Source organism: Hyalella azteca, unplaced genomic scaffold, assembly GCF_000764305.2.
Source record: "Hyalella azteca isolate HAZT.00-mixed unplaced genomic scaffold, Hazt_2.0.2 contig223, whole genome shotgun sequence".
NCBI classification, from domain to species: Eukaryota; Metazoa; Arthropoda; class Malacostraca; order Amphipoda; family Hyalellidae; genus Hyalella; species Hyalella azteca.
The window spans coordinates 24,014-49,625 of record NW_025930578.1 but is presented as its reverse complement, the minus strand read 5'-3'; the positions used below and the strand labels follow the sequence as shown (position 1 = coordinate 49,625).

At 39.2% G+C, this 25,612-nt stretch overlaps 1 protein-coding gene across 1 annotated transcript; it reads right to left on the bottom strand.

Annotated features, from left to right (window-relative positions):
• On the bottom strand, positions 1 to 24,908 carry LOC108675564. The gene is made up of 24 exons (XM_047885517.1): positions 24,687 to 24,908; positions 22,777 to 22,972; positions 21,824 to 21,936; positions 21,515 to 21,617; positions 18,879 to 19,022; positions 17,834 to 17,932; positions 16,838 to 16,924; positions 16,449 to 16,550; positions 14,170 to 14,389; positions 13,075 to 13,128; positions 12,360 to 12,491; positions 10,895 to 11,049; positions 9,962 to 10,085; positions 9,562 to 9,673; positions 8,374 to 9,123; positions 7,848 to 8,091; positions 7,227 to 7,464; positions 6,299 to 6,698; positions 4,741 to 5,401; positions 3,814 to 4,109; positions 2,644 to 2,780; positions 1,916 to 2,083; positions 662 to 1,409; positions 1 to 268 (listed from the first exon to the last, which is right to left on the bottom strand). Exons 1-24 carry the CDS (start codon positions 24,767 to 24,769, stop codon positions 106 to 108), a joined length of 5,529 nt encoding a protein of 1,842 aa, XP_047741473.1. The 5' UTR covers positions 24,770 to 24,908; the 3' UTR covers positions 1 to 105.
• Between the last annotated feature and the right edge of the window lie 704 nt (positions 24,909 to 25,612).

Below are 25,612 nucleotides of genomic sequence, written 5' to 3'. Positions count from 1 at the left end.
CATGGTCAGAGACCAGCAGGCACGGTCAGAGACCAGCAGGCACGGTCAGAGACCAGCAGGCACGGTCAGAGACCAGCAGGCACGGTCAGAGACCAGCAGGCAGAGTCAGAGATCAGCAGGAGCAGCAGGGATGGTCAGCAGAGACTGGACGTCAGCCATGGCAGCCATGAGACGGTCAGCCACATGGCTGTTGCTGCGATGGCTTAAGGCAGCGCGGTAGGCTGACATGGCGGCAGCCTTGTCTACGCCAGGCCAAGCCACGGCAAACCTGGCGAAAATAAACAAATTCGTCAAAACTTATCATAAAAATAACAATTATTAGTGTAAAAAATAACCATAAATGTATGTGAACAAGCGTATGGTGAGTAAAATAATCGGGGGCATTTTATAATAAATTTTTGAAATAAATCTTCTCATATACATTCATATTATGACTGAATAGGGCATCATACTTGAATAGTCCTTTCATCCAGCTATTTATCTATTTAAATATCAGATATAAAAACTGATTATATCTTAAATAAAAATAAATAGGTAATCACAAATAAAAAGTAATTTTATCGGCAATGAAAAAGTTATTCACAGTTCTGTAGGATATAAGGTTATCGAAATAAAAATGAAAAGTAATGAGATAAAAAAGTGGAAGAGAAAAGCAACGCACGCGTCAGGAGCGCGAGAGCTGAGCTGACACAGTCTCTGCAGTGACGCCTGCAGCGCTGACTCCAGCTCCAGTAATGCTCCAATTGCTGCTCCACTTGATACGCCACTCGCTGCTCCACTTGATACGCCACTCGCTGCTCCACTTGATACTCCACTCGCTGCTCCACTTGATACGCCACTCGTTACTCCACTTGATATGCCACTCGTTACTCCACTTGATACGCCACTCGTTACTCCTCCACTTTCCGCTCCCCTTGCTACTCCATCGCTCGTTACTCTCCCTTCTTTAGCATGTCTTTTCACTTCACTTCCCACTCCCGTCTTCTTCACTTCACTTTTCGTCGTGTTGGCACACGCGTTCTTCTTTCTGTTATCTTTCTTTTGACGTTTGTTGTCTCCATTTTTTTGTCCAGCTTCACTGTTTACTTTTTCATTTTTCCCGTTTTTCGAATCTTTTATTTCTTTTCTCTTCGTACCATTCGACGAACTGCTATTAACATCACAGCGAATTTGTTCAGTGTTGTCGACTGCAGAATTGATGTCATCACCACGTTTTCCATCATTATTGTTATCATTTATTATATCATCATTATTACGTTCACTGCATTGTAGATCGTCTTTAGAAATACAACTATCACCCATGAGATGAGTCTTATCAGTTGTCTTGCTGTTGTTTTCGCCACAGTCTTTGTTTTTCTTGAATGAATTTATCGTTCCAGAGTCCGGAACTTGGGTGGCATTTGTCGCAGCTGAAAAACAGATAAACAATTGATGCCGAAATTCTATTATTGGCCCTCATAACTAGTTAAATTTTATTGGTCATTATAGGTGCTAAAATGGTTTTGTCCTTAGGTATCACTAAACTCTCTAGGTGTCACTGAAATTCTTAGTTATTTAAGTAATTCGTCTCTAAGTTCTCTATTATCAAATTTATGGATGGTGTATGTAATTTTGGCCAAGATAACAATTGTATTCATAGTTTTGGAAATTCTAAGCCGGATCCCTTGTGAATCAAGTCACGAAAAGTACAAGAATCGGTAACAGGCCATGGGCCTATTTCTTCAGTGCCGACACTTCTATTATATAAGGAACAAATTTTTTATCTATTATATTTATTTTATTAAATTACAAAAATTTAATTTACGCTTAAGTAATTCGTTTCTAGATGAAGTTCTCTACAATCAAATTTATGAATGGCGTATGTAAATTTAACCAAGATAATAATTATATTCATAGGGAACAAATTTTCCACTACCATTGACGGGAACCATCAATCCGAAGTCGGCGAGACAGAGCTCGACGCGACGTGCGTCCTCCATGACGAGCGGGACGTCACTGACGGCGTTGCTGGCGTAGGAGGCGACCACGTAGCAGGTCTGTACCGACGTCGTCACGCACGCACGAACGTACGCGCCTAACTGACCTGAGAAAAACAAATACAATTAAAAACATGAAATATTGCTTGCAAACAATGCGACAAAATATCACTATACTATACTATATACATGAAAAAATGAATAATGTCAATTTTTATTAAATAGAACTTTGTACAACGTAGAAAAAATATAACTCAGTACTCACTGCAGTGAGTGACAGAGAGCTCATTTTCTCGTCGACGAAAACGCGAAGTCACGGACGGACAGACAGACGGACGGACCGACGGAACGTCAGACAGACCGACGGAACGTCAGACAGACCGACGGAACGTCAGACGGACCGACGGAACGTCAGACGGACCGACGGAATGACCGACGGAACGTCAGACAGACCGACGGAACGTCAGACGGGCCGACGGACCGTCAGACGGACCGACGGAACGTCAGACGGACCGTCAGACGGACATGGCGAGCACAATAGCGCCTTTCTTCCATAAATGAGAAAATGCGCTAGCAATAATAAAATATTCATAATAATAATAACAAAATAATAAAGCATACATAATAACAATAATAAAATAATAAAGGAGTGCAGTGCAGTGGTCACCAGCAGGCAGAGCGAGGAGATGGTTGACGCAGGCTGCGGTGCAGTGCAGAGCGCTGCTGTAGTGAAGACTGCGCCACAGCAGCCACTGCAGCCTCTGCACCGCACACATCCACTCCGTGGCTCCACATGCCTCGTATCTGCACACATGTATACACTCTACACAATACACACATGTATTAACTCTACACGATACACTGATGTATACACTCTACACAATACACTGATATATACACTCTACACAATCATGTATACATACACTCTACACTATCGTCAGAAAATTCATAAGTTGTAATTCAAAGTATGGCAGAAAACGGAATACCTAATAAACTTCTCCGTAAAATATTTAATAACTCTATATTTTTAATATATGAGTAAGGGAAGTGCGTAAATTTAAATATAAATTATTCGTATATAACAAAACGCCTATGTATTGACACAAACATAAATGTAAACAAAACTAATTGAAAAACTCAATGTATCAACACAAATTTATAGATTTCAATTAAACTAATTAAAAATACTTAATGTATCAACACAAGCTTATACATTTTAATTAAATTAATTAAAAAAACTTGACGTATCGACACAAACTCATAGATTTCAATTAAATTAATTAAAAAACTTAATGTACAATCACAAATTTATAGGTTTCAATTGAACTGATTAAAAAACACTTAATGTATCAACACAAACTTATAGATTTCAATTAAACTAATTAAAAAAACTTAATGTATCGACACAAACTTATAGATTTCAATTTAACTAATTAACACGTTAAGTGCGGGACAACCCACGGGTGGGTGGCAGGGTCTTTTTTCCGGATAAATTCCGCGATTTAGTTTTTTTTCGATTGCGTTTGTCGACAAAAATTTATGATGGCAGTACTGCCTCATTAAAATATAAAATGTACGAAAAAAGGAAAATTTAATTTTTGCACCTGAACCTACAAATTTACTAGTATATATTGAATTATAGGCCTTATTAGCAGCGGACTTGGCCGTTTTTAGGCTAGCTGCCAGCGCTGTGGGTCGTTGCCGCACTTAACGTGTTAAAAAAATTTAATGCTTCAAAACACAAACTTATAGATTTCAATTAAACTAATTGAAAAAATATACTGTATCGACACAAACTTATAGATTTCAATTAAACTAATTAAAAAATGAAACTCACGCAGTGGCAGAGGGCAAGAGGGCAATGAATGTGAGGGCACAGCTCGTGTACAGAGGAAGGCACGGTACAGAGCACGACTGCGTCAGCAGATCGTGCGTTACATTCACGCATTCGTGTACCAACGATACCATCTTGTTGACGTTACTAGCGTTACTGGCGGTGGTGTTACTGGCGGTGGTGTTACTGGCGGTGGTGTTACTGGTGTTGACGGTACTGGCTCTGCCACGAACTTCGTCAGTAGAAACATCGCTTTCGTCTTCTTCAACGTCGCCACCAGCTTTTCCATCGTCAGTCAGCTGTCAAAAAATAAGTGCACTTTACTTCTGGTGTAAATCATTGAGGTATGAGTGAGAACATCTAGGTATGGATAAAAATAACAACAAACAATTTGTTATGCAATATTTTTGCTAATGCAGGGTTCAGGAAAGCAGGTATAGGTATCGTTTGGATACTAAAAAAAACCTTCAAGTGGCTCTATTTATCCTACCCCTATGGATATGAATATGAACAAATTTGTCATTTGTTAACATTTATATTAATGTTACTTTTATGTCCAAGAATTCTAATAAAACAAGCATGCAGCGCTACTTTTATGCACGCATATAGCAAAATATAACTCAGTACTCACTGCAGTGAGTGACAGAGCGCATTTTCTCGTCGATGAAAACGTTAAGTCACGGACGGACGGACGGACGGACATTGCGAGCAAAATAGTATATTTTTTCCATAAATGAGAAAATGCACTAACAACGCAGTCATGCACAACGACGTGACACGCGGGTCTGACCTGACACAGACCGCGGAGAACAAATTTGTCATTTGTATTTATCTATATTAACGTTGGAAACTAGCATGCACAATCATTTATATTAGCACTACTTTTATGCATATAGCAACAACGCAGTCATGCATAACGCTAGGTCTGACCTGACACAGACCGCGGACTCTCAGATTGTCGCTGTGAGCAAGCAGGGTCTTGACGAGGTCTATTTTCAGTTTATCGCAGAGGTTCTGCGCTTGGTCTATGCTCATGCGCCTGGGCTCGTACACGACTTTAGCTTGGTCTTTAGGGTGTGCGTCTGATCCTTCAGACTCAAAATTTCCTTCGTTTTCAGAGAGTAAAGGTTCATGTCTAGCATTAAAATTGCCTCGGAGTTCCGAATCCGTGGCAGGATTCTCGGTAGGTGCTTCATCCGCTTCTATCTTGCGAGATGTGTTTTTCTTTCTCCAGGATCTGGATTTCTTTCCGAAACTTTGGGAGTTGCTTTGGGTTTGTTTGGGGTTATGGTGGCTAAAAGTATTATTTTGGTCGGCACGACAGGGTCGGGTTTTAAAATCGGAGTCTGCTTGGTGCTTACTGCTGCCGTTGCCGGTGAAATTAGCCTTTCCTTGGTAGTTTCGAGGATTGTTTTCACTGAAACCTTCATTGCATGACTGTTGCTTGCTGCACTTGATGTCGTGGTTGATGCGATGTTGCATGTGCATCACGGCGAGTCTGTAGCTCTCAGCAGCCTTGAGGTGGTGGTGGTCTTCATCAGCGCTCACGGCTGATCCGCTCACACGACTTGAAGAATAATACGCGCATAGTCTGAAAAAAGCAAAATCTTCATTCTTCAAAGGAAAAAAAGAAAACGCCATTCTTCAAAAACGAAAATGCCATTCTTCAAAAACGAAAATGCCATTCTTTAAAAAACGAAAATGTCATTTTTCAAAAAACGAAAATATCATTCTTAAAAAAACTAACGAAAAAGTCATTACTGTAAGTACTCACTCAATTACTGTATGGTCAGGAAAAATTGCTGTATGGTCAGGAAAAATTACTGTGTGGTCAGGAAAAATTACTGTATGGTCAGGAAAAATTACTGTATGGTCAGGAAAAATTACTGTGTGGTCAGGAAAAATTACTGTATGGTCAGGAAAAATTACTGTATGGTCAGGAAAAATTACTGTATGGTCAGGAAAAATTACTGTATGGTCAGGAAAAATTACTGTATGGTCAGGAAAAATTACTGTATGGTCAGGAAAAATTACTGTATGGTCAGGAAAAATTACTGTATGGTCAGGAAAAATTACTGTATGGTCAGGAAAAATTACTGTATGGTCAGGAAAAATTACTGTATGGTCAGGAAAAATTACTGTATGGTCAGGAAAAATTACTGTATGGTCAGGAAAAATTACTGTATGGTCAGGAAAAATTACTGTATGGTCAGGAAAAATTACTGTATGGTCAGGAAAAATTACTGTATGGTCAGGAAAAATTACTGTATGGTCAGGAAAAATTACTGTATGGTCAGGAAAAATTACTGTATGGTCAGGAAAAATTACTGTATGGTCAGGAAAAATTACTGTATGGTCAGGAAAAATTACTGTATGGTCAGGAAAAATTACTGTATGGTCAGGAAAAATTACTGTATGGTCAGGAAAAATTACTGTATGGTCAGGAAAANCCACCCTGTACCATGACCCACCCTGTACCATGACCCACCCTGTACCACGACCCACCCTGTACCATGACCCACCCTGTACCATGACCCACCCTGTACCATGACCCACCCTGTACCATGACCCACCCTGTACCATGTTGATCTGGTAGCAGGCCATCTCATTCATGACGTCAGCGAGTCTGGCGACGACGTAAGGGTTACGGCGAACCATGTCGTCCCGTAACTCTAGACGTAACGAGGGTCCCGGCGTTACGAGGGGCGGGACGTGGGCGGCGGGGTGAGTTTGGGCGGCGGAGGAGTGAGTTTCGGCGGCGGCGGGGTGAGTTTGGGCGGCGGGATGGACGGAGATGTCGCCCAGTCTGCCGCCGGCCTCCAGGAAGAGGTAGCACTGGGCGAGCACGAGGCACGCGTACTGACTTGACGCCGACACCGGCATTTTGACTGTATCAAAACATGCTGTGTCATACATGTATATTTGGGGCAATATTCATGAATTTTAACGGAAATTCTAGCCAAATAAAATCTTATCCATCGATAACGGCATGTTGACTGTAACAAAACGCGCTTGGCAATTTCCTTGATTTGGAACTGATTTTCAGGCCCAATACAATCTTATATATACACTCTCATAACAAGAACGATTATGCATTCGCCTGCCATAATGCCAGCGCGTTCCATACTGCAAAACTATTCTTGGAAGATTAAAATACTTCTGAAAATATATCTATAATTTTCATGGCATTAAAAACGGACATTGGACAATTAATTCTATACCTATTCTAATGGTGCAGAACTGGGGTAAAAACTCAATCAGTTCTGTAATCAATATTAATATAGGTCCCGATAGTGTGCCGGGACACAACTTACACTGGTCCCGATAGTGTGCCGGGACACAACTTACACTGGTCCCGATAGTGTGCCGGGACACAACTTACACTGGTCCCGATAGTGTGGCGGGACACAACTTACACTGGTCTCGATAGTGTGCCGGGACGAACTGGTCGACAATTTCCCTGATCTTGTCGTTGGTCTCCTGACAGAGCTTGGAGTCTACATGGTCTTTATCGCTGTCGCTGGCTTCTGCAGCTGCGGCAGTACAATTGTATTCACAGCTGCTGCGTGCAGGGAGATTAGAACTACTGCTGGACTTGTGGTTCTTGTTCTTAGGCTTTTGGCAGTCCGCAGCTGATGGTTCTAGGTCCCAGTTCTGCGTGAGAAATCAATGTCAAAGGCGTTCTATAATCAGGAATAATTTCATTTTCTAACTCGTTGTCAACTGTCTCTAACTTCACAAGGATGCAGGGTATATGAAGAGTAGTTCATTGTAAAATAATACGGTACATCAGAGAATTATTGTGATCTTTGATTTTTTCATACTAGTAATTTAACGTCGATTGATGAATATGGGAATACAGTACCTACTGATCATTCAACTCAATTTTGGACGTTCATCTCATCGCAGGTATTGCCGCATTTGCATTCATCCACATCTACTTAGATGAGTACTTAGATACATTATTCCTGTTTATTTATGCAGTGTTGCGGCTCCTAAGCTTTACGATTACATATTTAAACATTTAGTCACTGTACCTTTGCTCTGCAGTGGAATATTTCACTGGCAAGACCAAGCGCTTCCTTCATCAGAGGATATCCCTGGTCACTAGCTGGGTGCTGGTCACTGGCTGGGCACCGGCCACTAGCCTGGGACTGGTCAGTGGTGGGGTACTGGTCAGTGGTAGGGTACTGGCCAGTGGTAGGGTACTGGTTGAGCTCGTATGTCACGGCCATGCAGCAGAGTACGCACAGGTCTACATTTTCCGAGGCCATTGTATACCTGATCAAATTGTAACAGGATCAAATTCTATTCAGAAATCAATAAATGAAAAGATTATTCACAATCAAATATTACAATTTGTTAACCAAATACGAACGCTAAATCCAAGCTGATTACTATTGGGATCTTCAAATAATCTAACATTTTTTGCAGGAAAAAATAGATGTTATATTGTATCATGCCGAGCACTTTATCGGATTCCGAATAAACTCTAAGTTAAAATGGATAAATTTTACAGGTTTAAGTGATAATTTGTATCTTCTACCATCAGTAAAATCTAACCGTTTGTTGTGGAAGGCATCAGCAGCAATCATTTTGTAAACGACAGCAGCTTTATGCAGCAACAGGAGCCTGAGTTTGGCCGTGAGACTGGACACTCCGTAGCGGACGCTAGAGAGCTCCACCGACAGGCAGCGTGACGACGGAACCATGGCTTTGGTTACGTCGTCTGCAGGAGGTTCTGATCCACTAGTTACAGGCAGGTCACTACTCGTAGGACGTGGTTCTGATCCACCACTACTGCTAGGGTGGTCAGTACTAGTTGGGAGTGGTTCTAACCCACTAGAGACAGGCAGGTCAACACTCATCGGAGGTGGTTCTGGCACACCTAATGCAGGCGACTCGCCATCAGGAAGACCATTTTCAACAAAATTTTCAGAGAGGTTTGAAACTTTAGATGATGTAGAGATATCATCCCCACAACTTTGCGCAGTGCATTGATCATTGACTCTGACTTTGGATATTATATCTCGACTAGCGTGAGATATTGGATGGGTTTTATCTTGTCCAGTCGAATAAGAGGATGTAGATATGAGGGACTCATTTTCAAGTTCGTGTAATGACTGGTATGGCAGCGGGATGGATTCATTACGACGTGCCATTTTCGGTTCCTCTGGTGCCTGTTGGTTCTCAGTTTTGAGGTTCTGTTGAGCGCTGTTATTGTTCTCCTTGAGAACACACAGCAGACCTTGGGCCACGTGCGCGAGGGCGCTGGTGCAACGGGCGCTGAAGTTCTGTGTGAGGCGGGGCGGTCTGGCGAGAACAAAAAAGCAGTTATCAAGATTTTAAAAGCAAAGAAATGAGCTAAAAAATTCACCATTTCGTAGGAATGAAAACGTTTCGGAGACCGGTCTGGCGAACAAAAAGATGTATAACTCGGTACTCACTGCAGTGTGTGACAGAGAGCGCATTTTTGCGTCGACGAAAACGTGAAGTCACGGACGGACGGACGGACGGACGGACATGACGAGCACAACGAAGCATGACAACGAGCATGACAGTACCAGTATCACATCACAGAGTGATGACAGTACCAGTATCACATCACAGAGTGATGACAGTACCGGTATCACATCACAGAGTGATGACAGTACCAGTATCTGGTCTATCAGAACGCCTAAGTCTATCAGAACGCCTAAGGTCTATCAGAACGCCTAAGGTCTATCAGAACGCCTAAGTCTATCAGAACGCCTAAGGACAGCACCAGAATTATGGACCCTGGTGGAGTGGCGTAGCGGAGACTGTTTTCGTTTCTTGTTCTTTTTCCTGTTCTTCTTGCCGCTGTTGTTGTCGTTTCCATTTTCTGTGAGTTCAAAGGGGAAAATAATTAATTCTCAAGGGGACAAATGATTAATTCATTATATTATTCATACTCTGCACCATCGGCATTAAATATAATAACTAAACAGTTTACCAGCGCTCTACGAAAATAAGAACTTTTATACAGCACAAATAGAAAATATATGTTAAATTTATGAGCAGCTGACAGCACACAACTGACCATCACTATGCAGCTGACAGCACAACTGACCATCACTAAGCAGCTGACAGCACAACTGACCATCACTAAGCAGCTGACAGCACAACTGACCATCACTAAGCAGAGACTCGTCCTCGTACTCGTCAGCGCTGCTGTCAGTCTCCCGCTCCTGACGAGCCTTGTAGTCCTCGGCCATGAGCACGTCAGCGATGTAGTAGTGAGCTGACGACACGATCTGTCAGCACCATGATGATGTTACTGATGATAATGGTACTGTTATTATGTTAATAACATTAGTGATGATAATGGTACTGTTACGTATAATGTTAATGATAATGTTACTGATGACAACGATAATGTTATAATGTTTATGATAACCTTAGTGATGATAATGGTCCTGTTATAATCTTAATAACATTAGTGATAATACTGGTACTGTTATAATGTTAATGATGACCTTAGTGATGATAATGTTAGTGATGATAATGGTACTGTTAAAATGTTATTGATAATGTTAATGTTCATATTTTAGTAATGTTAAAAAGGAGTGATACTAATGGTAACAACTGTAACTGGTAGTGGTAGTAACAGACACGGTGGCACCAGTACTCTATCACCAACACACACCATCACCCAGGTACCACTCACTATTCTCACTATATGCACCTACGGTTATGACAATGACACACCTAATTTGAGTTATCAACATACGCAAAATAACACGGCATTACAATCTGTAATACACTCAGGAAAATAGGGTAAGTCAGCAGAGTCCCAGACATTGAATGAATCACGACGATTTATTCAATGAATCACGACGACGTAGTGTATGAGCAGTGAGCACCAAGGCAACAACACGTACACAAATTCACTATCGCACCATCACCAGCAGCCACCTCGTAGTAACAGTATAGTGCTTGCATGAACGCGTGGTACGCGTTCATGCAGTGGTACGTTATGTGTACCACAATGTGTCCGTACCCCATGAAGCGGTACGGACACATTAACCAACACCCCACCACACCACCACTCCACCATCACCACCTCGGGGTAGCGGTGTGCAGGCAGGATCATGACGGCGTTGTGCAGGAGGTCAGTGATGGTGGCCGCCCTGTGCCGCGTCGTGTCCTGCAGGAGGCTCTTAGCCAGCCTGTAGAACAGCATCCCCGCCGGCACCGTGAAGGGGTTCACACTCGACCCTGTCACAGCCAGATGTTAATGGGGCTCTTCGATGTAGGGGTTAAGGGGTTAGGTGGTGTTATGGGGTTAGGTGGCTTTAGGAAAGGGGTTAGGTGGCCTTAGGAAAGGGGTTAGGTGGCCTTAGGAAAGAGGTTAGGTGGCCTTAGGAAAGAGGTTAGGTGGCCTTAGGAAAGAGGTTAGGTGGCCTTAGGAAAGGGGTTAGGTGGCCTTAGGAAAGGGGTTAGGTGGCCTTAGGCAAAGGGTCAAGTGACCTTAAGAAAGGGGTTAGGTAGTAGGTGGCCTTAGGAAAGAGGTTAGGTGGCCTTAGGAAAGGGGTTAGGTGGCCTTAGGAAAAGGGTCAAGTGGCCTTAAGAAAGGGGTTAGGTGGCCTTGGGAAAGGGGTTAGGTGGCCTTAGGAAAGGGGTTAGGTGGCCTTTGGAAAGAGGTTAGGTGGCCTTAGGAAAGGAATTAGGTGGCCTTAGGAAAAAGGTTAGGTGGCCTTAGGAAAGAGGTTAGATGGCCTTAGGAAAGGGGTTAGGTGGCCTTAGGAAAGAGGTTAGGTGGCCTTAGGAAAAGGGTCAAGTGGCCTCAAGATAGGGGTTAGGTGGCTTTAGGAAAGGGGTTAGGTGGCCTTAGGAAAGGGGTTAGGTGGCTTTAGGAAAGGGGTTTCAGGTGGCCTCAGGAAAGGGGTTGAGTAGCCTCGGGAAAGAGGCTAGGTGGCCTTAGGAAAGGGGTTAAATGGCATTGGGAAAGAGGTTAGGTGGTGTTAGGAATGGGGTTAGGTGGTATTGTTTTGCCTTAGTCAGAAAAAGCGTCGGATGTGGGTCCAAAAAGGAATAAGATGTGGTTCATAAAGCGGTTGTGTATGGTTAAAAAATGGATTGGGTGTGGTTCACACAAAGGAAGTTGGGTATTATTACACAATGAATAATGTGTTCAAATATAGACAAGATATTCAGAAGTCATCACTGAGGGTTGGTTTTTCATTGTGGATTCGGTCTGATGTATCACTTGCAAATCAGACATTTTAAAAAGAACCGTCGTAAGGTCACCGTTCTTCTAAGATCATAAGGATAAATCTACTAATTTTATTTGTTGAGCTAGGCATTAACCGTCAAGAAATCCACTAACTTCATTTGTTGAACTAGGCAATATCCGTCAAGAAATCCACTAATTTTACTTATTCAGCTAGGCAATAACCGTGAAGAAATCGCTAATTTTACTTATTCAGCTAGGCAATAACCGTGAAGAAATCACTAATTTTATTTATTGAGCTAGGCATTACCCGTCAAAAAATCCACTAATTTTATTTATTCAGCTAGGCATTAACCGTCAAGAAGAGGGGTGTCAGGCTGGGCATCCGTGGCAGCAGAAGTAGGAGGCTGATGCCCATAGTTGGGGCTCTCATCCCCCAGCTTGAGGTTGGTGAGGTCGTACAACTTCACCACGTCATCGTTCTCCTCTGAAACAACGAAATTTTAAAATTAGACTTGAAATACTAAAATACAATATTCATAATAAATATAACTCAGTACTCGCTGCAGTGAATGACCGGGAGCGCATTTTCTCGTCGACGAAAACGTGAAGTCACGGACGGACGGACGGACAGACATGGCGAGCACAATAGTGCATTTTTACCATAAATGAGAAAATGCGATAAAAATACATATCAGACTTCACTGCAATTACAATATTGTGAAAATAATTCAAGTATCCAACGTTTAATAAAGAAAAATAAGTATAACTAACCGGAATCAAGGGTAAGTCTGATAGAGTACGTTTTTTGGAACTCACTCCAAGGAAAATTATTGGAACTCACTCCAAGACCTCTTAAAAAGCCAGTAGGTGTGCTCCTCCTCCGAGGTCTTAGACCCAACACTCACTCTTAAAAAGCCAGTAGGTTTGCCCCTCCGAGGTCTTAGACCCAACACTCACTCTTGAAAAGCCAGTAGGTGTGTCCCTCCTCCGAAGTGTTAGACCCAACACTCACTCTTAAAAAGCCAGTAGGTATGTCCCTCCTCCGAGGTCTTAGACCCAACACTCACTCTTAAAAAGCCAGTAGGTGTGTCCCTCCTCCGAGGTCTTAGACCCAACACTCACTTCACGTTATTACTACTAGTGGTTCATGTTATTACTACTAGTGGTTCATGTTATTACTACTAGTGGTTCCTGTTATTACTACTAGTGGTTCCTGTTATTACTATTAGTGGTTCCTGTTTTACTACCAGTGGTTCCTGTTATTACTGCTAGTGGTTCCTGTTATTACTATTAGTGGTTCCTGTTACTACTAGTGGTTCCTGTTACTACTAGTGGTTCCTGTTACTACTAGTGGTTCCTGTTACTACTAGTGGTTCCTGTTACTACTAGTGGTTCCTGTTATTACTAGTGATTTCTGTTGTTAATGGTACATGGTGAACATTTAAGAGTCGTTGAAAAAAATCAGATTTATCTGAACCAAGATTTTTTTACAGGTCTCAGTATAGACCAAACTTATCATTATTGCCCAATTGTAACGGTACAGATATTGAGCACCAACAATAATTCTCAGCGGTTGCATCGATAGCGGCGCATTGCCGTATTGTACAAAATGATATATGGAGCCGATCGGGCTGAAACAAATAAAATTTGAAATTTACTTGCACGAATTCCTATAAAGAAATAGTTGCACAAGAATGATTTATTTGAAAATAGACGTACTTTGTATACTTGCAAAAAGTATTCAATTGAAAACAGAAATTACATTCCTGCGGTTTTCGATTAACTGTTTTGCTTCCGCCAGCCAAAACCAAAAATAATTGTTACAACTTACAAGTTAGTAATTCTGTTAGCCAATTAGTGGCGGTTTTTCAATTTAAACCCACCCGTAGTGCAGACAAGTACCATACTACTTGTACAAGTATTTTGCATGAGTACAAGTATTTTGCATGCAAATATGAGATTTTATAAATAAGTGGACGGCCTAACAAGAAATAATGGGGCATTTTGGACCACATTTGCCAAAAATTCAAGAGGTTGTTCGAGCAATGTCATTGGCATGGCATTGGCAAACGTTCATGAGCTTATTAGCGCACTGTCATTGTCATGGCTCAATGTTTGAGGGTATCGGCCAATCAATGTTTGATATGCCGGGATGAATGCACCTGTTAGAACGGTGATTGGCTTGGCCATATCATGCAGACGTAGAGACACACAAGGATGAGTGTCGCCCCCAAATATAGGCAGGTCCGTGCCAATGAGCATGCGCAGGTCCTCAAAGTTCCAGATGATCTTGCGCGCGTGGCCTTCACCGTAGACGTCGTCGGGCGTGCGGTCGCTCGCGTCGGGCTCAGGCATCGCTTCCTCCGCCCCCACAGACACCGTCTAGTGTGCGGATAATAACTAATAAGTCAGAATTTTAATAAAAAATGAGTAGGATTATTAATAAGTAAAAAAATTAATAATCAGTAATGAGTAGGATTATTAATCAGTAACGAGCAGGATTATTAATCAGTAATAAGATTATCAATCAGTAATGAGTAGGATTATTAATAAGTAATAAGATTATCAATCAGTAATGAGTAGGATTATTAATAAGTAATAAGATTATTAATCAGTAATGAGTGGGATTAATAAATAAAAAGATTAATAATCAGTAATGAGTAGGATTATTAATCAGTCAAAAGTAGGATTATTAATCAGTAATAAGTAGAATTATTAATCAGTAATAAATATGATTAATATTATTAGTTCTTAAAGCAATACAGCAAATTATATTGAAAATAAGAAAATGTGCAGTTATGATGTTACTCAAGATATGGAACAAAACTACCATGCAAAAAAAAACTGAAAATATCGGTAGGTCGTGGTAGTAATGCAATTGAAATGCATCTGAGTAACATAAAACAAAAGTGTACATAGAAAACGCACTAATAATACCAGAATTGAAATGCATCTGAGTAACATAAAACAAAAAGGTTAAATAGAGAGCGCACTCATAATAATAAAATCGTCAAGCCTTATTTGGTGTTGGAGTTTTTACAAACAACAAGCGGGGCGAAAGACAGCTGGTCTCTTGGGGTCCAATCCTTTACAAACTTAATAATGTTTCAACACGGTTGGTTAATGGCCAGAGAATTCGTCAATTTAAATTTTTCGGGTTGGATCATTTTTTTTATATGACATTAGTTGATCAAAATGCAGGTTCAAGGGAGTAATATCACTTTATTAACGACGTTTCGAATGTAACAACATTCATTTTCAAGTTACAGGATAAAATGAATGTTGTTACATTCGAAACGTCGTTAATAAAGTGATATTACTCCCTTGAACCTGCATTTTGATCAACTAATGTCATCTGAAGAATATTGTTCGACCCTGAAAATTTAAATTGACGAATTCTCTGGCCATTAACCAACCGTGTTGAAACAAGCTTATTCTGCCTTCTGATACAAACTTAATAATATGCATTTAAAAATTAATTTTTAAAGGCAACACTTCTAAAGAATACAGTTTTATCAATGTTACACATGTGCAACGAATTCCTAATTGCATTACCAAATATTAGAAAGTAAATTTTTAAAAATTTAACATACAATATAAATTAAATTTTAAAAATTATTCATTGTGTAAATTGATTCATGCATTTCTCCAACTTTACGCCAGTGTGCAAAATTTCAGATCGATTGGAGGGGTAGAAGGATAAAATTAATTACGTAATTAAATATCGATTATAAGATTTGTAGTAGCAGACAAAAAGAGAAGTGAAGTTAAAGAGAAGTGTGGTAAAAAGTAGCATGATTATTGTGTACACTCATAGAAATGTACGAGACTAGACATCAAAATAGCGATGCACTATTCGTCCTTGTGTGGATCGTCCTCACCAATATAGGGTTCCATCAAGGACATATCAGAGATAAGTGCAGGAGAGGGGTCACCATTTGGACTATTTGATCCATTTATCATTCTGAGTGCACAGATGATTATGCCAATAAATTTTTACAATTTATTATTATTATATTTTTAGTTTTAATTATTATATTATTATCTTGTGTATTATTAGCTGAAAAATTATTTTGATATAACGTACTTATGGAATTATTTCGGGGTAAGAGTTATTAACAAAACGAAGCAGGCTGCCGTCGGCAGGTACACTACATACACGTATCGCAGATACGAGGGTAAGTCCAGTACCGTACACTACATACGTACACGTATCACAGATACGAGGGTAAGTCCAGTACCGTACACTACGTACGTACACGTATCATAGATACGAGGGTAAGTCCAGTACCGTACACTACGTACGTACACGTATCATAGATACGAGGGTAAGTCCAGTACCGTACACTACGTACGTACACGTATCATAGATACGAGGGTAAGTCCAGTACCGTACACTACATACGTACACGTATCATAGATACGAGGGTAAGTCCAGTACCTCGGTTGAGGGCTGCAGTGCTGGGGTGAGGGTGAGAGGGATCACGGCAGTGGTGGGGGAAGAAGGGGGTGCATCATCTTTATCCTTCTTATCTTCTAGAATCTGATAGTAGATAAATATACAACATGAGTCTATATATGATGTTTTACTCTAGAAATAGAATAGGTAATTTCCAGTGGCTAGGCTGAGCTATTACAGATTAGTTCAATTGATTTTTAGGATGATTTTATTTTGATCAATCAATTGATAAATAATTGAATATTAAAAAGATTTTAGCTAAAAAAATTTGTGTGAGATTGATCAATCTCATTTAATACATACTTCGAGATACGAAAATTTGCTGAATTTATTTAATAATTCGAGTTATTGAGATAGTGAATGGTTCTTACTTGCGCTGCTGAAGGCAGAGGCTGCGGAACAGAGCCTTCCACAGCAGCAGCAGCAGCAGCAGCAGCAGCGGTTGCTTGGTGTCGTTGCTGCAGGGAATGTTAATAGTGAGATATAATGACGAGTTTAGCTTTATGCTGTGTTAATAGTGAGATATAGTGACGAGTTTAGCTTTATGCTGTGTTAATAGTGAGATATAGTGACGAGTTTAGCTTTATGCTGTGTTAATAGTGAGATATAGTGACGAGTTTAGCTTTATGCTGTGTTAATAGTGAGATATAATGACGAATTTAGCTTTACGCTGTGTTAATAGTGAGATATAACAACGAGTTTAGCTTTATGCTGTTTTAATAGTGACATATAACAACGAGTTTAGCTTTACGCTGCATCAATGCAGCAGTAAGAAGCTGATAACAATTGATAACAGAAAGTATTAGCACTCGAGTTGTAAGGAAATCAACATTACGAGAACATAAGTATTAAGTAACAGAGATTTACGATAGAGATATTTATTACATTACGATGGAGATAATATTACAATAGAGATATAATTACGATAGAGATATTATTGCAATAGAAATATTATTACAACAAATAGATAGAGAGATTCATTACAACGGTAAGGTAACTTACATATATGTACCTATGACATAAAATTTTCTAATAAGGTTTGAAGTGTAGCTTATCTGAGCAGCTTGTATGGTGCACTGCAGTTATTAAGATAGAGATATTATTACAATAAAGATATTATTCCAACAAATAGATAAGAGAGATTTATTATAACCATAAGAAAATTTCCATGTATGACATAACATTTTCTAATAAAGTTTGCAGTGTAGATCACCTGAGCAGCTTGTATGGTGCACTGCAGTTATTAAGATAGAGATATTATTACAATAAAGATATTATTCCAATAGATAAGAGAGATTTATTATAACCATAAGAAAATTTCCATGTATGACATAACATTATCAAATAAAGTTTGCAGTGTAGATCACCTGAGCAGCTTGTATGGTGCACTGCAACACGCGCATCAACAGCTGACGGTTGCGCTGCTGGGTCTCCCAGTTCAGCTTTGTCAGCGCACCACATCCCTCCTGAATACAGTGAATTTTACATAAGTAATTCAAATGAATTCTCATTTATTGCAGAATCCATCGAAGTAGCGATTCACATATTTTATTTTGCTTGAAACAGAAGTAAATAAGTAATTCAGATGAATTCTAATTTATTGCAGAATGCATCGAACTAGCGATTCCAGCATATTTTTTATTTTTTGCTTTAAAGAGAAGTAAATAAGTACTAATTCAGAAGAATTCTGATTTATTCCAATGAAACAGAAGGAAATAAGTACGTAATTCAGATGAATTCTAATTTATTGCAGAGTCCATCGAAGTACATAGCGATTCCAGCATATATTTTTTTTCTTGAAATAGAAGTGAACAACTACTACATTCAGATGAATTCTGATTTATTGCAATAAAACAGAAGTAAATAAGTAGTTCAGATGAATTCTGATTTATTGCAATAAAAGAGCAATAAATAAGTAATTCAGATGAATTCTGTTATACTGCAGAGTCCATCAAACTAGGTACCCATTACAGCGTTTTTTACTGTGATTTTAAATTGAAAGATGGCATGGGGATGAGTTGTTAAGTTTCTTTTTAATTCCATACGTATGAATTCCTATGATTACCTGAAAATAGTTGAGTTCTATATGAGAAAAATTTCAATAGGTATTGAGGCTTTGTAAAGATCAAGTCTATTTTACTGATGCTAACTGACTAATTGAAAGACCTAAACTAAACTGGTGTCTAGCAAAGGAGCGAACTTTAATGAAAATAAATGCTGCTTAAGCCACCTCTTGGTGGAATGAATTGTGATTGAATTATTAAGATCGCTTGATTGAATAGATCGCAAATTTACCAGGAATTTAAAAACAAAGAAGATGGCATAAGAATAACATATGGAAAATTTCTGTGCCATCTTCTTTGTCTTTGAAATCATTACACATTAAAGTATATAAAATGCAGTGTTTTATACCCTATTCGTTATTCGCTGGAAGACCATAGCCTGGAATCGCTGGAGCCAGGCCCAGTCAGTTCTCTGCTGCTCCAGCTGAGTTACGGAGAAGGGGTCCAAAAGCAGGGTGTTCTCAATGCGGTGTACGATGAGGCTCACTTCAGCCTGGGGCAGACCAAAAATTGTAAAATTAAATCTTGTATGGCTCAGTGAGGTAACAAACATGACAAAATAGGGATGTGTATTACCAGTACCAGGACCAAAAATTGTACGATTAAATCTTGTATGGCTCAGTGAGGTAACAAACATGACAAAATAGGGATGTGTATTACCTGTACCAGGACCAAAAATTTGTAAGATTAGTAAATCTTGTATGGCTCAGTGAGGTAACAAACATGACAAAAATATGGATGTGTATTACCTGTACCAGGACCAAAAATTGGTAAGATTAGTAAATCTTGTATGGCTCAGTGAGATAACAAACATGACAAAATAGGGATGTGTAATACCAGTTCCGTCACCTACGGTGACTTCGGCCACCATTGGCAGCAACAGAACCAACAGAAACAAATGGCAGCAAAACAAAATAATAAACGTTGGCCAAAGTCACCCCAGTCACTTGAATAAAGTAGGTAATATTGAACATAGGTAATATTGAACATGTATTATGCATAGATGTTAAGAATGCTAAGAATGCGGCGGCGCGGTTGTTTCGAGACCGTGGGAAACATTGAACGAGCGTTGCGAGGGAAATTCCATTCGAAGGAATGTAGCGTCTCTCGAGGGCTAGGCTTAAGTGTGCGCGACACTAGCGTATATAAGGACCTTAGAAATTCGCGCCAAGGGTTGTTGGTTCTAAGGAGTTGACCGTCGCGCACGTACGGTCTGCAGTTAGCGGACGTAACGGCTGCGGCCGTCAGGCCGGCGGTGTTACCGTCTTCGAACATTGACGGTTGACGGTCGCGAGAAAACCAGACTTATCGAAGCAGCCAAGAGTCCGGTGAGCACGTTCAAGATCAAGAATTATCATATACCGGTCATCAATAGTACGGTCACTATATTCATCAGAAGAAGTGGTACGGTCACAGTCACCTCGACGGCAGTACGACAACGGAGTTGGAGTATTTTCATCGGCTATGAAGACGAGTACTACTATTGCATAGTACGGTCATCATCAACTCTACGGTCAGACCGGCCGTGAGGCATCTATATCAACGAGATACGACAGCCATGAAGAAAGAGCAACTGTGAAGAGAGACGCGCGATACAGCTGCAGTACAGCCACTTGAAATACGGCTGCAACGCGCGGTGACAGCCGCTGTATACGGTCGCTGAATACACGGCCGTAAACGGGTGCGCAAGTTACGGTCGTTTACAACTGTCATACGCATTGGAACTGCAACGGATCACACACTTTTTCTGGTAATATTAGATGATTTAATGATGTTAGCTTTGGACTTTTGATTGTGAACAGATTACATTTTTCATGTACTAGAGATTTTTGTTAACGTAGGATGTGAACTTGAATTTCTCAATTTAATATGAAATGTATCAGTGTTTCATTATATACACCCTCTCTTTGTACTATATTTTGCCGAACCTGTCCAAAAAGAGAACCTTATTCACGTGCCAATCAAGTGCCACTCGGCAAACCACCTGACAAAACGATAAGTAATGAATACCGGTATCTTGAACCTGAACCTGAACATAACGTAAAATTGGTGGAGTAATCACTCCGAGTCTCCAACTTTAAAATATATGAGACGATAAGAAACGTCGTCTATTTCTTCTCTTTTTTTAAACACAAATTTAATCACACTTGACCAACGTTTATTATTTTGTTTTGCATCCATTTGTTTCTGTTGTAGTGGCGGCCAAAGTCACACCCGGTGGCCGAATTCACCCCTCAGTTGACAGTATCAGTCTGACACGTATAAGGTCCGCGATATGAGCTGCCTCCCCTGACCACAGCTAGGCGGCGTGGTCAGAGCATTGTAGTCCCTTGTGTCTATGTCACTCTGGTACAAATTTATCTCACGCAGATAGTGATGCTATGTTTAATGGCAGCTTTTATGTGATGAAATTATCACTATAATGGAATGCAGATAGTGATGCTATGTTTAATGGCGGCTTTTATATGATGAAATTATCAATATAATGGAATGCAAATAGTGATGCTATGTTTAATGGCGGCTTTTATATGATGAAATTATCAATATAATGGAATGCAAATAATGATACTATGTTTAATGGCAGATTTCATATGATGAAATTATCAATATAATGGAATGCAGATAGTGACACTGCTTTCTGGCACCAGTTATATGATGAAATTATCAAGATAATGGAATGCAGATAGTGACGCTATGTTTAATGGCAGCAGCTATATGATATTATCAAGATAATGAAATGAAGATAGTGACGCTATGTTTATTGGCAGCAGTTATAGGAGAAAATTATCATGATAATGAAATGCAGATACAAATGACACTGCTTGCTGGCAGCAACTGTATGATAAAATTTTAAGACAATGAAATGCAAATAGTGACACTGCTTACTGGCAGCAGCTATATGAGAAAATTGTTAAGAAAAACAATGGGTATAGTGGTGGAATTCTTAGACACATTTTACTTTCAATAAATTGTAAGAACTCTCACCTGAGGGTCGAATGGCATCTTGAGGAGTTGTTTAATGTTCTCGGCACCTGATATGACGTCCACATCTCTTACACACTCCAAAAACTCATGGGCCATTTGAAAACTGAAAAAATATGCAATTTATAAAGGTCAGATGACTTCATTACTATACCTATAGCTACTGTACAAAAACGTGATCATCATAAATGGAATATCGTACATTCTAATACCAAATTTGGACTTTGGTGATGATCAAAACAAAAAGTATCAAAAATTACTACATGGCAAGATGTTAAAAAAAGGAAATAATTTTATGTTGGTGAAAAGAACCTAGAGAAGTGGGGGCGTTGCACTGGAGGATGAGAGAAAGAGGATGTGGAGGCTGATGGCCGCAGGTCTGTGTTGTTCTGGAGACGCTGGAATGTCACAGGAAACTGCATTTGCTGCACATAAAAAAATAAAGCAATAAATGAATCTAATACATGACTTTTGTTACTAATATACCATAATACATTTGCTGCACAGAAAAAAAAACAAAGCAATAAATGAAACTAATACATGGCTTTTGCTACTAATATACCATAATGCTTTTGCTGCACAAAAAAGAGAACTAGAAATAGAAGAATGAATCCAATGCATGACTTTTTTTAGGTACTGCTATACCGTACTTGACATGTATTTCCCTGTAAAAAATTAAAGCTTATAAGAAGTAATAAGCAGCCAGATATAATATAACCTATTCTTTAAGGATTTTATTAAACTACCTTGGGGAAACTAGAAACATCTATCATTCTTTGGTAGGGTGCGCTGCAGAGGAAAGATTGTACAAAGTGAACCAATAACTGAATCTTTCAGATTGTAATTCTAAGAATAGGCTACTAAATTTACTACATTCACAAACTAGTTAGGTATTTAGGAGGATATACAGATGAATTTTTAGGAGCTTTCCATGTGCTTCAGGAAAATGATGCTGTCATTCATGGCTGTCATGCAGACAGCCATGAACCTCAGGTTTGCTAACACACAATCCTGCATGTCCATGAAGTCTGCACACATAGGATAGTTGAATATTTGGTACCTATACCTATAATTAAAATTAAGTTTATTTTCACTATTTATTTTATTCAAATAACATCTTCATTCTTCTTTTGTCAAAGCCATAATTGATCAGTTGATGTAAAAATATATATAAATAATTTTGAATACCATTTTGAAAAAATATTTAACAGTACCAAGTGTCCAGACTTTACAGACACAATAGATTGAGGACCTCAGCAACTCACATCAGAGCAAGCATCACTAGGATGGAATGCATTCATCAGCCTGGCATGTTGCAGAGCTGTCAGGTGCCGGCCCTGGTAGACAGCGGATGAGGCCTGCAGGTGGTGAGTGGATGCAGACGGGTGCAAGTTGCGATAGGCAGCAGAAGGGTACAGGGCAATGGTTCGAGGAGCACTCAGAACCAGACTCTGACAGGAGCTGAGGACAGTAAATATTGTCAATAAACTAATTAAGGATTATTATTAATTAAAATGTTGTTGAACTTAATTTGAGATGTCAAAACCTTAGACTACGTGGTGCACAGGTGTCAAAGATCCCACTAAACAAATTTGACTATTGACCAGCCTTCAAGTCAGAAGGTCAGAAAAATTGTAGTATATACCTAGAGATTCCTTAATGCACCCAAATCCTTTTCAAATATAGGCATAATGGTACCATGAAACGGAGTAATAAGGGATACTTTTGAGCGTTTTTCCTTAATAATTTCTTACCATGAAACATTTCATAAACAAGCTTGGGCTCATTTTAAAGCTCTTTGCAAGGGCAATAGTATGGCACCTTCAAAAAGATTTTATATGCTATTTGTAAGGTACCAGATTCAAAATAAAAGCATCCCTAATTACCCCTAGGAAGGGCAAATTTGGGACCCTTGAAATATAACTTAATTTTTAAATGTTTGTAGCATGCAAAGTGTCCTCATTCATTACTAACACTACTCTGAAGTCCTCCTCTTCCTTTGTAGATAATGTAGATGTAGAATATATGACATTTTCTGTGATTTTTACTTGTTTTTCTTTTATTGATATGATATTACCATATCCAGTCATTACCATATAATTGATGTGATATTATCGCTTCCATGAACATGCCATTGGGCATTTACAACAACCTTGTCTACTGCAAGCTTAATATGAGCAGCCATATAGCATTTCTTCTGTATCTGTAAGCTTATAGGACAGCTTGTAATTTCACACCATTTTAATTGGGTCAAGTGAATTTACTATAGCAAAAAAAAATCCTAAAAAAAGTAACCTGAAACAGAAATGAATAGTATTTTAGTGAGAACTATCATATTTTTTGGAGAAATAAATCATAGTTTAGGTTAATTACTTTTCATTCTATATGTACAGTAGAAACACAGTGAGCAAGACTCCAGGTAATGAAAATATCAGTTACTGACAAAGAAAATATTTGGATTATATTTACTTTGCTCAGCAAAAAAAAAGTTGCACTTAATAAAAGATTATTGCATTGTAAAAAAGACCATGAAAAACATACCTGAAACAGAAAGGAATATTTTAGTCACAACCATTATATTTTGTTCAGAAATAAATCATAGTTCAGGTTAATTATTTTGCATTCTATGTTGCTCAGTCCACAATTCTATTCATGATATTCTATGCACAATTTTGTGATGATCGGCAATGCATCAATTTTTTGTTAAGTCAGATTTTTTTTGGTGAGGGAGCTAAATTTAATTAAAATTCTATGTCCTTTGATACCACAGCCTTTGCTAACAAAGGTTCAACAATACAGATAACAGATGTTTTTAGGGGTGGTGTTAAAGTTTATGCCACTATTTTCAGTTTTGCAATATTCTAGTTAGTTACTTAGTTTTGTTACTATAACATTTTATGCCATGACTGAGGACTGTCCCTTATTACACCGGTCCCACTCCCGGGTCCCTGGGTAACCCTGCCAATCTGCCATCCCTTATTATTCTGTTCAATGTTAGTTTGGGTTTTTGTGATTTTACTTTTGCATGAAAAACACAGCTACTAGAAGTCTAAATATATTTTATAGGTATGGTTTAATTTCTACAGTAGTAAAAATTACTCAAGGAGTCAAGGTAATAGATATATATTTATGTCATTCATTTCCATTCTACCATAACCATATCATGGGTCCATACCTGTTTTTTCCTTCATTTCCAGATTGGAGTGCATTGTCCACAGCTTTGATATCTACTTTCTTGTCAGAAGCTTCTTCAGCCATTATTCTCAAGAAGTTATAAACTTCAAACTTGTGATCAAATTCTTTGAGGAACAGTATTATTTTGTTTTGTTCAGATTATACAGAAATAACCAGATCTCAACAAAGAGGTGCTGAGAGTAAAAACTGAGAAGCACTGTCAACTGCCAACAACAAGAAGGCAGGCTAAGCAGTAACTAGGCTGAAATAATAACTGAATCAGTCTGATTGACTTCAAAACTTTATAACAAGTCACAAGGTAAACAAACCAATGACTATAGCAGCCACCACTCCCACCAGACAGTTCAAAGCTTCAAACAGTACCAGTAGTACTCTGTAAGTCTGTTACTGTGAGCTCAACATTCTCAAGTTTGAAGTTGCTCAGTTCAATCCGTTGCTCTGTTTCATCGTTGCAAACAGAACAGAGGTCAAATATACTGCCAAAAATGCGTGTCTGCTAATAAAGTCTGGCAAACAACTTAACAAGTGTTAGAAAAAACAAGAACCAAAAATTATTTTCAAAAAGACTTTTCCGTAGTTGTTGGAATTTATGCTTTCCAGTAGGAATGAGGTCAAATTCAGGCAGCTATCCCTGTAGCAGTGTAGCTATTTTTTTTTTTTTTAGTTATTCTTATAGGAGCACTGGAGACTAGTCCATATAGCCCCTTGCCTAAACTGGGTTTAATTGGTACCTAACAGTCTAACACCTCTGAAAGTGAAAATCTGGAACAGAGAGAGAACACACACACACAAAAAAAAGAAAATTCTTGAAATTGAACACTTAGCTAATATACTCGTGGTATAAAGAAAAGTGCAATACAAAATCAAGTTAGTGATTAGTGAATGTATAACTGTAATAGTTTACAA